The sequence below is a fragment of the Sesamum indicum genome, linkage group LG15 (assembly GCF_000512975.1).
Source record: "Sesamum indicum cultivar Zhongzhi No. 13 linkage group LG15, S_indicum_v1.0, whole genome shotgun sequence".
Classification (NCBI taxonomy): domain Eukaryota; kingdom Viridiplantae; phylum Streptophyta; class Magnoliopsida; order Lamiales; family Pedaliaceae; genus Sesamum; species Sesamum indicum.
The window spans coordinates 6,489,537-6,503,134 of record NC_026159.1 but is presented as its reverse complement, the minus strand read 5'-3'; the positions used below and the strand labels follow the sequence as shown (position 1 = coordinate 6,503,134).

The window sequence follows — 13,598 nt, the reverse complement described above, 5'->3', positions numbered from 1 at the left end:
CTACCAATTAACGTATAATTTTTTATATCTATTTGTGAGTTTTATATTTATATCAAGATACATAGTATGCAATCTATTTTTATTACTTGTAAATTTATGTCCAAATTTACTGATTCCCATAAATTAATTTAAAGATCATAATAATAATAATGATGATGATGATGATGATGATGGTTGAATAATTTTAATTATTATTATTATTATTATTATAATGAGCTCAATCACTATTTTGTATTTTAGTTTTAAAAAAGGGTCTTCTAAATTTATATAATAAGATCAACAATTTTTAGGAAACAACTTATATTTATTTTTTTATTAATATTAACAGCGATACAAAATTATATGCAAGTATTTTGATGATTGATGCATATATATTTTTTATACTTTTTTTATTAATTATATTACTATTAGATTATTTAATAATTTATATTTATAACAATAAACTAAAATATTATACCATTTATTTAATATTTCTATAATTAATATAATATTTAATAATATTTATTTATAATTATATAATTTTATTAAAAATAATATACATTCTCTCTTTCTCTTTCTTTCTCCCAACTCTAAATTCTAAAACCCCAATTTCCTTCTCACTTCTCATTTCTCATTTCTCAATTCTCAACGCTCACCAATTGCTTTCTCCCCAAATCAAAATATTAAAACCCTAACCCCAAACCAACTATTGCAAGCCCCAATCCATCTACCAGCGGTAACGAGGAAGGCGATTGCTGTTGTCGGCACTCGGCCAAGCAAGAAGCTCGAACAGGTTTGCCATTTCTTCTATATTCTTGGTCTCACCGGCGGCTTGTGTATGGGCGTTGCTTGCTGTTGTGTATGGGCGCCGTTTGCCATTTACTTTTCTGAAATTCAGAGTAGTTATCATTCCTTAATGTTGATACAATCAGACAAAAGAAAAAGTTGATGAAGATAGGGGTTGCACTTACTGAAAATACTTTATTTGCCAAGATTAAGCTAGGGGTTGTACTTATTGAAAATACTCAACTTTTTGTGCCAAGATTACTGACATTGATTAGTATCCTAAGTAACTGAACAATTTGCTTAGGTCGAGCTTGAGCTCAAACCTTAAGAGCTCGTCGAGATCGAGCCATAAAATATAAAATCGAACTCAAACCGTGCTCGACTCGTTTACACCCCTAGTCGTGATAGGGTAATGAATAGGTGTTGCTGATAAAAACTCTATGTAGATGGATTTTCTGTCAACTGTTTGTATTTGGTGTTTCTTGTTTAAGTTATCATTTGCTGCAGCGCTGAATGCTAAGCGGGTTTGCTAATGGTATAATTTAATCAGTTAACTGGTCGCAAATTGAAGCCAATGGACATAATTGAATCCATTGATAATCTCTCGGTGCAAGATCCCCCTGGGGAAGACTTCTCCGCAGCCGACTTGGATTGGGTCAAGCTTGGGAGTGAAGACCGATATGATGATGTAGCTCTGATCCCTTACGATAGAGTTGATGCCTTTATCATTGGAGAATGTTCTAATGTCGAGTGTCCGACTAGGTTCCACATTGAGAGAGGAAGAAAACGAGCCAAAGGAAGCCTAAAGCAATACAAGAATGATGAGTATCTGGAGTATAGGCTGTAAGTACAGAATCTGTTTCACTTCGGTTCCCCTCTTTGATGAGTTATGTGGCATTAGATAGTCATCTTCTTCGAACATTAGGATATGATGCTTTATGGTTTCAGTTTGTTCTCGTCTATAAATCTTCAAAATTTTTGGATGTTCACTAACCGTACCATGGAGATGGATGTTCAAAATCTGGTATATGCCTTAACAAATGTCTTTTGAAAGAAAATAGGTCCTTAAGCTGGCATGTCAACGGTATAAAATTTTAATATTGTCAATGTAATTTTGTGTGCCTCAGTGCAGTAAATAGTTGCATCAGTAATTCATTAACACAAATACTGTCTGTTTCAAAAACATCTCTGTAATTATGGAGCAAATACCACAGTGTAACACAAAGGAACATGGCTTTTCCGGTTTACGGTGAAATTGCCGTCCAATAAACACCTTATTAACCTTCATTTGTTTCATCCAAAAAAGTTACTGTGGAAAATCTAGAGATATTGATTGCTTAATTTTATTTTCTTTATCGTATTCTACACAGAAACTGAAGAATCATTGTTTTCTATTTTCCACTTATACAAGGTTTTTAAGATTTATCACTGTGTTATCCAATTTTTTATGTCATCTTCCCCCAACAATTATTGTTTCCTTTTTTCGTGAAGGTATTGGTGTTCTTTTGGGCCTGAAAATTATGGAGAAGGTGGAGGTATATTGCCAAGTAGAAGATATCGGCTAAACACTCGAAATCGTGCAGCTAGGCCTCAATCTATGCGGGGTTGTACATGCCATTTTGTTGTGAAGCGTCTCTATGCACGGCCATCCCTTGCACTTCTTATATATAATGAGAGACGTCATGTGAATAAAGCTGGTTTTGTCTGCCATGGGCCCTTAGATAGAGATGCAATAGGCCCTGGGGCCAAGAAGATTCCATATGTTTGTAGTGAGATTCAGCAACAAACAATGTCAATGATATATCTTGGTATCCCTGAGGAGAATGTTTTGGAGAAACACATTGAGGGGATTCAACGTTACTGTGGTTCTGATGCAAAAGTTAAAAGCCTTGCTTCCCAATATGTGCAGAAACTTGGGATGATTATCAAGCGCTCCACTCATGAGTTGGATCTGGATGACCAAGCCAGCATTCGGTTATGGGTTGAACGCAACAAGAAGTCCATTTTCTTTTATCGAGATACATCAGAAACTGATCCCTTTATTTTGGGAATACAGACTGAATGGCAGTTACAGCAGATGATCCGTTTTGGCCATCGAAATATCATAGCAGCTGATTCAACATTTGGAATAAAGAAACTAAAGGTAAAATAATTGTTTGTTTTGTATAGCACTGCTAGATCCTGTAAAGCTTGATTAAATTATGATTTATAATATTTGCAGTACCCATTGTGCACACTTCTTGTATTTGACTCAAGACAACATGCACTCCCTGTTGCTTGGATCATTACCCGTAGTATTGCAAAGCCAGATGTTGCTAAATGGATGAAAGCTCTACTTGATCGAGTTCACTCAGTTGACCCTGGATGGAAAGCCAGTGGATTCTTAATTGATGATGCTGCGGCAGAGATTGAACCTATAAGGCAGAGTGTTTTACTTGTGATTCTTCTTCTTTAAGATTACTTTTGTTCCGTATTTTACAGCCACTGATCTGTGGGTTGGCTTATTTTTCAGGGAGGTATTTTCTTGCCCTATACTTTTTTCCCTCTGGCGCGTTCGTAGGTCATGGCTAAGGCACATTGTTAAAAAATGTACTAACATTGAAGTTCAGAGAGAGATGTTTAAACGCCTGGGCCAAATAATGTACAGCATTTGGGGTGGAGTGGATCTTGCTGTTGCTTTGGAAGAATTTTCTCTGGATTTTGTCGATCAAACTTCCTTTATGCAATACTTTAAGGATTCTTGGGTGCCTAAGATTGGTCAGATGATTCTGCTCTTACTATATATGCCTCAATTTGTTTACATCAATTGTCATTTGCTTACTATTTTTGCTTTATTTCTCATTAGCTTTGTCATGCTGCAGAAATGTGGCTCACGTCAATGAAGACTCTTCCACTTGCGAGCCAGGAAGCCTCTGGTGCAATTGAAGCATATCATGTGAAGCTGAAAACTAAATTATATGATGATTCACATCTTGGTTCTCTCCAGAGGGTTGATTGGTTAGTTCATAAGTTGACAACTGAGTTGCACTCTAGCTACTGGCTTGACCGTTATGCAGATGAAAGTGATTCATTTGTAAATGTGAAGGAGGAGTATATTGCTTCCACTTCTTGGCATCGGGCTCTTCAAATCCCTGACAATGCCATTTCGTTAGATGATAGGGATCACCTCTTTGCTAAAGTTGTCAGTCAGAAGGACAGCAAGGTAACACGAGTAGTTTGGAATCCTGGCTCTGAATTTGCGCATTGTGATTGTGAATGGTCATTGCAAGGAAACCTCTGCAAGCATATCATTAAAGTCAATATGGTCTGTGAAAATCTGCAGTGCTACCAATCTTCCTTGTCATTTCAGTCACTTAAAAATATATTAATAGATCTCTGGGAGAAACCAATGGATGATTCTGTTGCATTAGATATTTCAACTGCCTGGACGCACCAAATGCTTGACCAAGTTCAAAAGCTTGTTGAATTGAATAGTTCTGATGATATTGGACTTGTTGTAAACAATATGCCACTGAAATGGGTTGCTAAAAAAGTCAGAACAACATCTGGCAGGCAATCATCAACCCTGGCTTTGTCCTCTAGCTCCAAGAATGACTATGCACGTAAAAGAAATAGGAAGAGAAAGAGGTTGTCTCGTTTTAGATGATTGTTCCTGTAAATATATGAACTTATTTTGGAAGAAGTTTACAATCTTTCAGGGGCGGTAATATTCAGTATTTATTGTACTTGGTGTTGTTTGTTCAAATCCCCTATGAAGGTGGTTCAGATGCTAATAAATTCGAGCTAGAAACCATGTAAATCCTTGATCAATGCTGAATATCTGATTTTCCCTTGGAGTCCAAAAGATGTCAGAAAAGGGCTCAAGAAGCTTCAAGCTGCCTTGAAGCTGAAGTACATGGCCGCTTCATTGATGAAGGTAGCTATTCAGTTTCTAATGACATCATTCGGCTTGAAATCAACCGTCTCTACACTGGATAATGCCTGGTGTTATGGTACCTCCCATCACCATGATGTCTCAACCCAATTTTGTTGCAAAAATAGGAAATTTTGGCATGTACAGACTTGCTTGTTGGTCAATGTGTCTGCAAATCCTTGAAATGCAGTTTTGTTTAATCAGTTCCTTTTACTCTGCCACTTTTTTGGAGTGAACATATACACAAACTGTATACAGCAATTTTATTTGATGCAAAAGAATAAGGTCTTTCTGTTTTATCTTCAGTTACTTGGTTGATGCACTTTCTGAATAACTATGGTAAGATCACTAGAATTAGAAACTTCGAGCAGATGTTTATACATTTCTTAGTTACTTGGCATGTTTAAACAAAGATGTCTATTCCATGTGGAAGCTAGCACAAGGTTGGCAGATTGGTGTATGTTTTGCCACCTTCACCTTCACCTTCAACAGTGCATGGTTCTTGTAGGACCCTAACATTTCTGCTTACTCATGGTTTCGCAGGTAAAGAAAACAATCATGCTTCATGATTTTACACCTTTTACTCTTTTTGAACTTATCTGTGACTGTGCAGAGCGTCAGTTGACTCAGTTCACTTGTGCACCGAGCCTGGAATTGAGTTGTCGAGTATTTCATATTGGTTTCCGACTTTCCTGCCTAAGTTTTTTGAAGCTGGTGCTGTTGTTTATGCTTTCTTTTCTACAGAGAGTGCATTAGTATTTTAATCTCATTATCTAATGCTACTTGGAGACGGGAAAACTTCTCCATTTTTCCATTATCAATTCTTTGGTGTGTGGTTTTTCCTCCTTCCCTCTGGCACTGTATGGTGAATTGAATCTGCTTCTGGTCTATAGTACGAATTTAAAAAGAGGATCAATTGTGGAGTAGGATAGAAGGCTGGAAACGGATTGAGATTAGCTGGATATGTCATGTTCAAACTAGTTTGAATTCATGTCGAGTTTCACAATTGTACTTAAGTTTAGTTTCAATTATGTATACAATTGAATTTCAATGAGTTGTAATCGAGTCAAAGATGAATAAGACTTGAACAACTTGATATTTTCTTGTATTTCATTATGTTTTTCATTAATGAAGTTGAGCTCGAGTCAAGATTCAAAGCGTATTTCATGAAAAATTATCCAAAGTGAGTTTTTACCAATTGATTTCAAACTGAGTTTTCTGTGCTTCTGTCAGTTGACCAAAATGAACTTTTGCCAATTGATTTCAAGTAAGAGTATCGAATAATTTAATTTACTTTTTAAAATGATATACATCATAACATTGAATAATTTAATTTACTATTTTAAATGATATACATCAAAATATCGAAGAACTTAATTTACTTTTTCAATTCTAAATATAGTTTGCTTTGTTTTTCAGTGAGGATGAGTGTTGGTAAGAGAAAGCTTCCTTCCTTCAATGGCTTCTGGCCATGATATTTTCGTAATGTCTAATAGGGAGGAATTGTATGAGTATCAGTTTGTGAATTGACGCACAATTAAGAAAGCAGTGCTCATTCTCATTCAAGAAAGGATGCTTTTGTAATATATTTAATACTTCATATCTTAAGCAATAAAACTTAACTGTTTAATTATTATTTAATTCATTTTTCACATTTATCATTTAATCAAATACATATATTTGTGTATAACATGGAAACAAAAAAATAGGTATATTTGTAGATATAGTATGCAAAAATATTTGACAGACATTTTTGTATTTGTATGTTTGTCTATACGTGTATTATTTTGTATGTTTATATTATGAAGAAAATGTATTTTATATTTTTTCTATAGTCAATTGTTTTTTATATTTTTATATATTTTATGTATATCAAATAAACAAAATACATTATTTTTCATGTTTTATATGTATTTCACATGCTTTTATTTATTACATGCTGTTGATCTATAAAATATCAAATTTGAAGCATTAGGTTTTAAATCAAACAAGATGTGAACCATTGATTTATACCTGGAAATATATTACAAAAGACCACATCTATTGTTTATTAATTCCAAGTACCCCTTCCATATTTAGGAACTTACAATTTATTCCGAGAGGCATTTTTTATGATAGAAACTTCATTCCAATTGAGGATAACTTTGAAAGTTCACATATATTTATGTGTCGAGATCTTAACGGCAAGAGGTTAATGTTAAATGAGGCAACGTTAAGGAGTATAAATATAATTTTTGATCTATTGAGAAATTTTTTATAATTATGATAAATTTTTGTAGTCGTTGATACAATTTACCCTTATAATTAAAATACATCCTGTTAAAACCATTCTTCCTATTTTGAAGTTTACCTTTTTCTTTGCCAAGATTTCCATTTCTCCTCCATTTCGAAATGCTTTCTCCCAAGGACTATCCAAGTTGATAGATCGACACTATACCCAAAATACCCGATTAAATTTTTTTGTTGCAAATTCTATTTAATTCTCTACACCATTCAATATTAGGCACGCTATGAGTATAATTCATTCCTTAAATAAAATACACGATGCTATCTTATATACGTACCGTGTACATATTAAATAAAATATAAATGAAATAGAGTTTGCAATAAAAAATTCAATCATCGAAAAACACTTGGATTACAAAATGGGTCCCAAGACTCGAAAACCCACCACAGAAATTGGCACAAAAATGACTTATAGGACCGTAGGGAACTCCATGATTTGCCAATGGGGATTGAGGCAATCTCACCTTATCCACACTCCCACCACACCCTTTAATCACACTCACTATCCCACCCTTCAGCATCACTCTCCCTCACCACCCCACAAGCCTAAATTTCCACCACCAAAATCTCACAATCTTTAAAGCCTCTGCTCCACCATCTTTGCTCTGAAAATTAGTTTCCTATAGGATCATCAGAAATGGCAGCCATGAACTCTAGTGTTTTGGCATGCAACTATGCCATATCTGGCACTGACCTCAACTCAAAGCTCAATGCGTTGCCTTCGGTTGCCACTCCGGTAGCACCGGTTCAGAAAATGCCTGTGATCAGGGCACAACAGGGCAAAGTTCCTGACTCTAATGACTCAGGAAGAAGAGCTGCCCTTCTTGGCCTCGGCGCCGCCCTATTCACCGCCGCTATCTCCTCCTCGTCTGCCGCCAATGCCGGCGTCATTGAGGATTACTTGGAGAAAAGCAAGGCTAACAAGGTCAGTTCACATGGTAGATTTTTCATGTGTCATTAGAACAACACACATAAAAGATCAGCAAAAAGGAAAAAGTTATAGTTAAATTATGAATTTTCCAAAATCTCTTCATGAATTCTTCATGTTGAAAAAAGACCCTGGAGCTACACAGAAAAAGTATGTCTATGATCCAGAATCAAGTTTCGATAGTAGGATTGCTGAGAAACTTGTTGTTTCATGTAGGAATTGAATGACAAGAAGAGGCTGGCAACCAGTGGCGCAAACTTCGCCCGAGCATACACAGTTCAGTTTGGCACATGCAAGTTCCCAGAAAACTTCACTGGCTGCCAAGATCTTGCCAAGCAAAAGGTTTGATCTTGTGAATTTGGATGCTATTCATCTCTTGTTTCTATGAAATATGATCTGAATTCATGTTACTTTGCTCTGTTTTTGCTGCAGAAAGTACCATTTATTTCTGATGACTTGGAGCTGGAGTGCGAAGGGAAGGACAAGTACAAGTGTGGTTCAAATGTGTTCTGGAAATGGTGAAATGTAAAGACTTTGAGTATATACTCTTTGGAACATGTACCTATTTTCTGATTCAAGGAACTGGTTTTGTGAACTTTCATGCTGCGTTTACTATGTATCTTAGTCCTATTGTTTTTCTTGTTTCTTTCTACTTCTAAAATATATGTAATTGTTAAGAGTTCATATGTCATAGGTGAGGAAATCAACATATGGGAATCTGAAAATTATTTCACAATAATTTGAAATTATTAGGCTGGATGGGCACAAATAATGCAGAATGTGTTGGATTAACAATCATCACATGCTGATGTGCTCTTTTATTCTGCCAACTGCATCACATGGCACAGATTGTAGACTAACATAAATAAGACAATGTATTTATATACTATGGAAGCAATAAAAGTAGTCATTTGTATATGTTTCTGAAAAATTAGAGTTTCAGAATCCTGGACTTCTGTTGTCCGATGAACGGATAAGAGTTTCGGCTACATTCTAAACAATCAACTCTTTTCCGAAAAAGAGAGGGAAAATGATGAAAATGCAAGAAACTCTGCAACTGTATGTATGAAATAAAAAGGACAAGTATTGGCAGAAGATTGCCTTTCTTTGTACCTATGCTGGTGCAACTGCTAGAATTTTGCATTGAATATCAGTTGTTAACAGTATGTCACCTCTCACCCAAAGCTAACTGTAAACATGAATCTAATAGCACAGCCCTTCCTGAAAAACTACAGAGCCGCTTACACTGTACACTGGCTCGTAGCTCTCTATTCACTTGTACACTGGCTCGTAGTTCTTATGTCTGGCAACACAAAAATCGTATGCTCTCTTTCCATGTGTTTTACAACCATACTGTAAGGATGAAAATGCACTCCCCCTGTAGTTCAGGAATATGCGCACCAAGATGATGAGCCATTTTTTTGCAGTTCAAAACATGGCACAGGGGAAACCCCATCACTAAAACCAGAGACGAATTCACAGTTCCATTTCACAGAAGGTGATAAGCCGCTTATACTAACATTTTTCATGCAAATATCCTCAAATGGCGCCCCATCTATCCCCTGTAGCAATGGGGCTTTTCGTGAATCTACACTGATTACATTACTTATAGATATCCCTTTCACTTTCGGCAATGCTTTGGAGTCCCATTTCTCATCGGGATGGTCATCAGCTCCTCTGCTAAACCTAATGGGAACTTTGACTCTCTCCATCATGATATTTCGTATAGTAATATTCGTGATGTATCCTCCTCTCCCCTTGTCGGTTTTGATCCGTACCCCGGCTGCTGAATCTCTAACATACAAGTTCTCCACCAAAACGTTTCTAATTCCACCAGACATCTCGCTGCCAATTCCAATGCCTGAACACGTTGGAGTTGTCCCTGACACTCGTCTTATAGTTATGTTTACGCTCGGCCGAGCCATGCGTATACCGTAATGGTCCCAGCCACTTTTCACGGCTACTAGATCATCACCACTCTCAATGTAACAATCTTCAATACAGACATCTGTGCTCGAATCTGCAGAAGAAAGAATTTTCACAGTAAGGTAGTGCTTTTATACCTTAGACATTTCTTTGTATGTTGATTATATGCAACCTAAAATGATTATTCATGGCCAGAATTGTTGGCAAACTCAGCTTTAGAGGTTTGTGGTACCTGGATCGATACCATCAGTGTTTGGGGCTTGTAGAGGTGCCAAGATGGTCATGTCTTTGATCACAACATTGCTGGAAAAAGGCACAAAACTCATCAGCAAAAATGTTCAAATGAAAAAACCTTTTCCTTTCATCTTATGGGTAGTCTTTTTTGTTGCTTTCTATTAATCTATCTTCTCTCCTTTTTCAATTGTGTATATTCCATTTGCAAAAAGAACTATCAAAAGTTAAAAACTCCGTATTTCCTACCCAAATCATTGAATATAGCAGGCCTTTTCTTTTAAAATATTGTTATTCACAAGGATAGGATCCATTCCTATGTTTAACATTGATTTTAATGAAATACTAAAACAACCGTTTCTCTAATTTAATCTGTAAGTGGGAGTGCGAATCTGCTAGAACTTGATGTCACAAGATTGCTTTGATGAGAGTTGATTCTTTTCTATCTTTCCCCCTACCTTTCTTTGGCTAATGGTCCAACACTAAGGACAACAAAGTTCCTATTATTTATTTTGGCGCTATTATAGTTCTGATCTTTTCCCGTAAAATATGCTGATATGACCGAATAATGATTATCAGTGACAAAGGAATAAGGTTCAGATATACTTTTCGGTATGAGAATATAATACTATCTACATGCTTTAAAGGCCATTAGCTAACTATGCCTTACATTTATTTTAGTTGGTGCCTAATAACTTCCAACCAAAGAGGAGAAATTTAGTTAAACACAAAAGGAAGCAGCAAATAATCATGGATGCATATAAAGGCAGACCTGCTATAAACAGGATGAACGGTCCAGAATGGGGAATTACGGAAAGTGAGGTTGGAAATCAGAATATTATGTGAATTTATCAATTCAACAAGGTGGCCCCTGGTGCACTCTAGTGTCTTATTCCACCAAAGATCCCACCACATCTTCCCCTGACCATCAATTGTGCCATTATGACCTGCAAATCAGTAAACGCAGTCGACTAATTCAGATGGCATATTACAATTTTCAAAATTCAGCTTTTAAGCCCAAAACACAGTATTTGAATCCACATTCTTTTCTCAAGTAAGAATGAAAAATATTATTGGTTTCAGAGTGTTTCTTGACGACTAGCTATCTACTGTTTCTTGAGTTACTAAACGCGGTGCATGCTGCTTCCACCTAATAATGAAACTGAATATGTTGCCAGCCAAAAGTTTCTAGAATGATATCAAATTTAGACAGTCAGAAAGTTAAAAGCTCAGTGTTTCAATCCATCCTTCAGAGTCCAGAAAACAAAGACTAGTTTTCAACCCATCCTTCAAAGTCCAGAAAAGATTGAATGAAAAACAAAGTTCGACTAGTTTGCTCCAAAGATCTAAATTGCTTACATGCTCAAGCTAGGAGATAGGAACAAAGACACAAATTTAAAATCCATATTCAATTTTATATAAGGCGTCAGCTTGTTATCGATGGTGTCAATACACATAATTTATCGTCTCCCTAAAGCTATTTAATATTTAACAAGCGAGTTCAAGATGGTGTTGACATACTAGTGTTGAGCCATGGCCAACATATACAAGTTGTTTAATGATAGCCATTACCTAACATTCAAGGATGTTTACCTGTAATCACAACATTGGTTAAAGAATTTCCGTGAATGAGGCTAATATGTCTCCCTCCCAGCCTCTCTCTCCCTCTTCCATATGAAGGCAACGGCTCGATGATGGGCCATTCCTCAGGGTCCTACTATCAAGATTAATATAATTAGAAAAGATAAGCAAATTCTGATTTCGGCAAACCATTAATAACTCTGTGATCACGTAAACAAGAAACCACGAAAGGATCAGTTTAATCTAACAATGAAGTCAAGAATCATTATTTAAATCCTGCTTTACTTCTCTCTCCACTGTAGAAGAGAAGAATTCTTCTACAGCCTCTCCTGTTGTGTTTCTGCTTCATGTCAATTCGTTTGATAGAGTTTGGTAAACCAATTTTTTCTCCCCATCTAATCCCCAAATCTACTAATTCAAGATCTGTAGAAATCCCATTTGTGAGCTGTGCTTTCAGAATTTTGATAATTGCCAGTAAGACAAGAAATCAACAAGCCCACTTCACCCTTCTGCATATATCATTAAAAATTGTTGATCTTTAGCGTTTCTGGAATTCTTTAGTCAGTTGCTTGCCTTGTGCTAGTTGCCAAGGTCTAAAGACTTTCTTTCTCCTTTTCCCAACATCCCCACCCCACCCCCAAATACAAAAACAAAACATCAAATCTCTGCCTGAAAACATGGCAAATCTACGTGCCATGTGCAGACAGAAAATCAAGACCTAGTAATCCTGCAACATAACCAATAAAATAGAAACAGAATCCTGTATGGCATTAATGTTTGAGGGGAACAAGAATTAGAAAAACAGAATTATTTTATGTAATTGAGATTAAATAATTCACATATAAGCATTGAGTCACCTGAGATCCCAAGATCACAGCACCATCTTCCAGAAACAGCGTGAAATCGCTGGTGAGATTGAAGCTTCCCGTGAGCCACCTCCCCTTTGGAACATTCAGCTGGGCCCCACCTGTCCCCCTGAATTTCTCCATGTACTCCATCGCCCTCCGGAACGCTGCCGTATTGGAAGTCCTCCCATCGCCCACTCCGCCAAACTCTGAGATGGATTTCACCACCTTCCGCGGCGGCGGCGCCTCAAATAGACCGGAGCAGCTCGGAGGCCCTCCGGGCCTCTCCAGCCCGGCCTGGGTCGAGATGGGCCCGAGTTGAAAGATGGTGTTTCTGGTGATGTGGATGCTAAAAATTGCTATCCCCGTGAATATAAGCAAAAGGAACGCCCATGAAGGTCTCGTGAAGCTTGCTCTTATGGCGTTGGCTAATGGGTTATCGCCCTCCATCATCAATTTCCCACTGTATATAGAATATATCTACAGATACATGCATGAGAATTATGTAATCTTGATTTGCTTTTACTGTTTAAAAACGATCGATGTATGCATATACATGTGTGTTTTATGTGTATGTCTAGATGTATGTGAGTGAAGTTTGAGGAGGGAATGGAAGAAGAAATGGGGCGGGCTTAGAAGAAACGGTGGTTAGCTATCCCCGTGAATATAAGCAAAAGGAACGCCCATGAAGGTCTCGTGAAGCTTGCTCTTATGGCGTTGGCTAATGGGTTATCGCCCTCCATCATCAATTTCCCACTGTATATAGAATATATCTACAGATACATGCATGAGAATTATGTAATCTTGATTTGCTTTTACTGTTTAAAAACGATCGATGTATGCATATACATGTGTGTTTTATGTGTATGTCTAGATGTATGTGAGTGAAGTTTGAGGAGGGAATGGAAGAAGAAATGGGGCGGGCTTAGAAGAAACGGTGGTTACGGATGCATGAGGATTGTCTGTATATGTATATGTATGGAAATAATACGGGGTGAGATTTTTGGGTTAATACCGTAGATAATGCGAGCTTTAATAAGAAACTGGAAGGTGAAAGGGCCCCCTTCCACCCCCCAACCCCCCCCCCCCCCCCCCCACCGACGCGGGGGGGGTGGGTGGGTGT

The 13,598-nt window shown here is 37.0% G+C and overlaps 3 protein-coding genes across 6 annotated transcripts; 2 read left to right on the top strand and 1 right to left on the bottom strand.

The window, feature by feature from the left end:
• Positions 583 to 4,878, top strand: LOC105178078. Of its 3 annotated transcripts, none has more exons than XM_020699187.1 (6): positions 583 to 772; positions 1,337 to 1,608; positions 2,257 to 2,908; positions 2,987 to 3,186; positions 3,278 to 3,522; positions 3,627 to 4,878. In XM_020699187.1, the coding sequence occupies exons 2-6, from the start codon at positions 1,340 to 1,342 to the stop codon at positions 4,409 to 4,411; spliced, it is 2,151 nt and encodes a 716-aa protein (XP_020554846.1). In that variant the 5' UTR covers positions 583 to 772; positions 1,337 to 1,339; the 3' UTR covers positions 4,412 to 4,878. The 3 variants fall into 3 exon arrangements, with proteins under 3 accessions (XP_020554846.1, XP_020554845.1, XP_011099737.1); XM_020699186.1 differs by having other exon boundaries at positions 1,273 to 1,608; XM_011101435.2 differs by having other exon boundaries at positions 584 to 772; positions 1,316 to 1,608.
• Positions 7,454 to 8,538, top strand: LOC105178077 (photosystem I reaction center subunit N, chloroplastic). Its single transcript, XM_011101434.2, has 3 exons — positions 7,454 to 7,889; positions 8,109 to 8,234; positions 8,325 to 8,538. Exons 1-3 carry the CDS (start codon positions 7,602 to 7,604, stop codon positions 8,412 to 8,414), a joined length of 504 nt encoding a protein of 167 aa, XP_011099736.1. The 5' UTR covers positions 7,454 to 7,601; the 3' UTR covers positions 8,415 to 8,538.
• Positions 8,487 to 13,517, bottom strand: LOC105178075 (probable polygalacturonase). 2 transcript variants are annotated; one of them, XM_020699094.1, is made up of 6 exons: positions 13,204 to 13,517; positions 12,488 to 12,910; positions 11,643 to 11,763; positions 10,822 to 10,996; positions 10,051 to 10,121; positions 8,487 to 9,912 (listed from the first exon to the last, which is right to left on the bottom strand). In XM_020699094.1, exons 1-6 carry the CDS (start codon positions 13,219 to 13,221, stop codon positions 9,278 to 9,280), a joined length of 1,443 nt encoding a protein of 480 aa, XP_020554753.1. In that variant the 5' UTR covers positions 13,222 to 13,517; the 3' UTR covers positions 8,487 to 9,277. The 2 variants fall into 2 exon arrangements, with proteins under 2 accessions (XP_020554753.1, XP_011099733.1); XM_011101431.2 differs by lacking the exon at positions 13,204 to 13,517 and having other exon boundaries at positions 12,488 to 13,119.

Bases quoted from the DNA above. Each gene is read 5' to 3' on its own strand.
- LOC105178078 (XM_020699187.1), top strand. From the start codon at position 1,340: ATGGACATAATTGAATCCATTGATAATCTCTCGGTGCAAGATCCCCCT. The intron at 2,909-2,986 runs GTAAAATAATTG...TAATATTTGCAG, and splicing joins TTGGAATAAAGAAACTAAAG to TACCCATTGTGCACACTTCT. The intron at 3,523-3,626 runs GTCAGATGATTC...GTCATGCTGCAG, and splicing joins TTCTTGGGTGCCTAAGATTG to AAATGTGGCTCACGTCAATG.
- LOC105178077 (XM_011101434.2), top strand. From the start codon at position 7,602: ATGGCAGCCATGAACTCTAGTGTTTTGGCATGCAACTATGCCATATCT. The intron at 7,890-8,108 runs GTCAGTTCACAT...TGTTTCATGTAG, and splicing joins AGAAAAGCAAGGCTAACAAG to GAATTGAATGACAAGAAGAG. The intron at 8,235-8,324 runs GTTTGATCTTGT...TTTTTGCTGCAG, and splicing joins AAGATCTTGCCAAGCAAAAG to AAAGTACCATTTATTTCTGA.
- LOC105178075 (XM_020699094.1), bottom strand. The intron at 11,764-12,487 runs GTGACTCAATGC...TCTTGATAGTAG, and splicing joins CTGTGATCTTGGGATCTCAG to GACCCTGAGGAATGGCCCAT. The intron at 10,997-11,642 runs GTAAACATCCTT...ACTGATTTGCAG, and splicing joins AACCAATGTTGTGATTACAG to GTCATAATGGCACAATTGAT.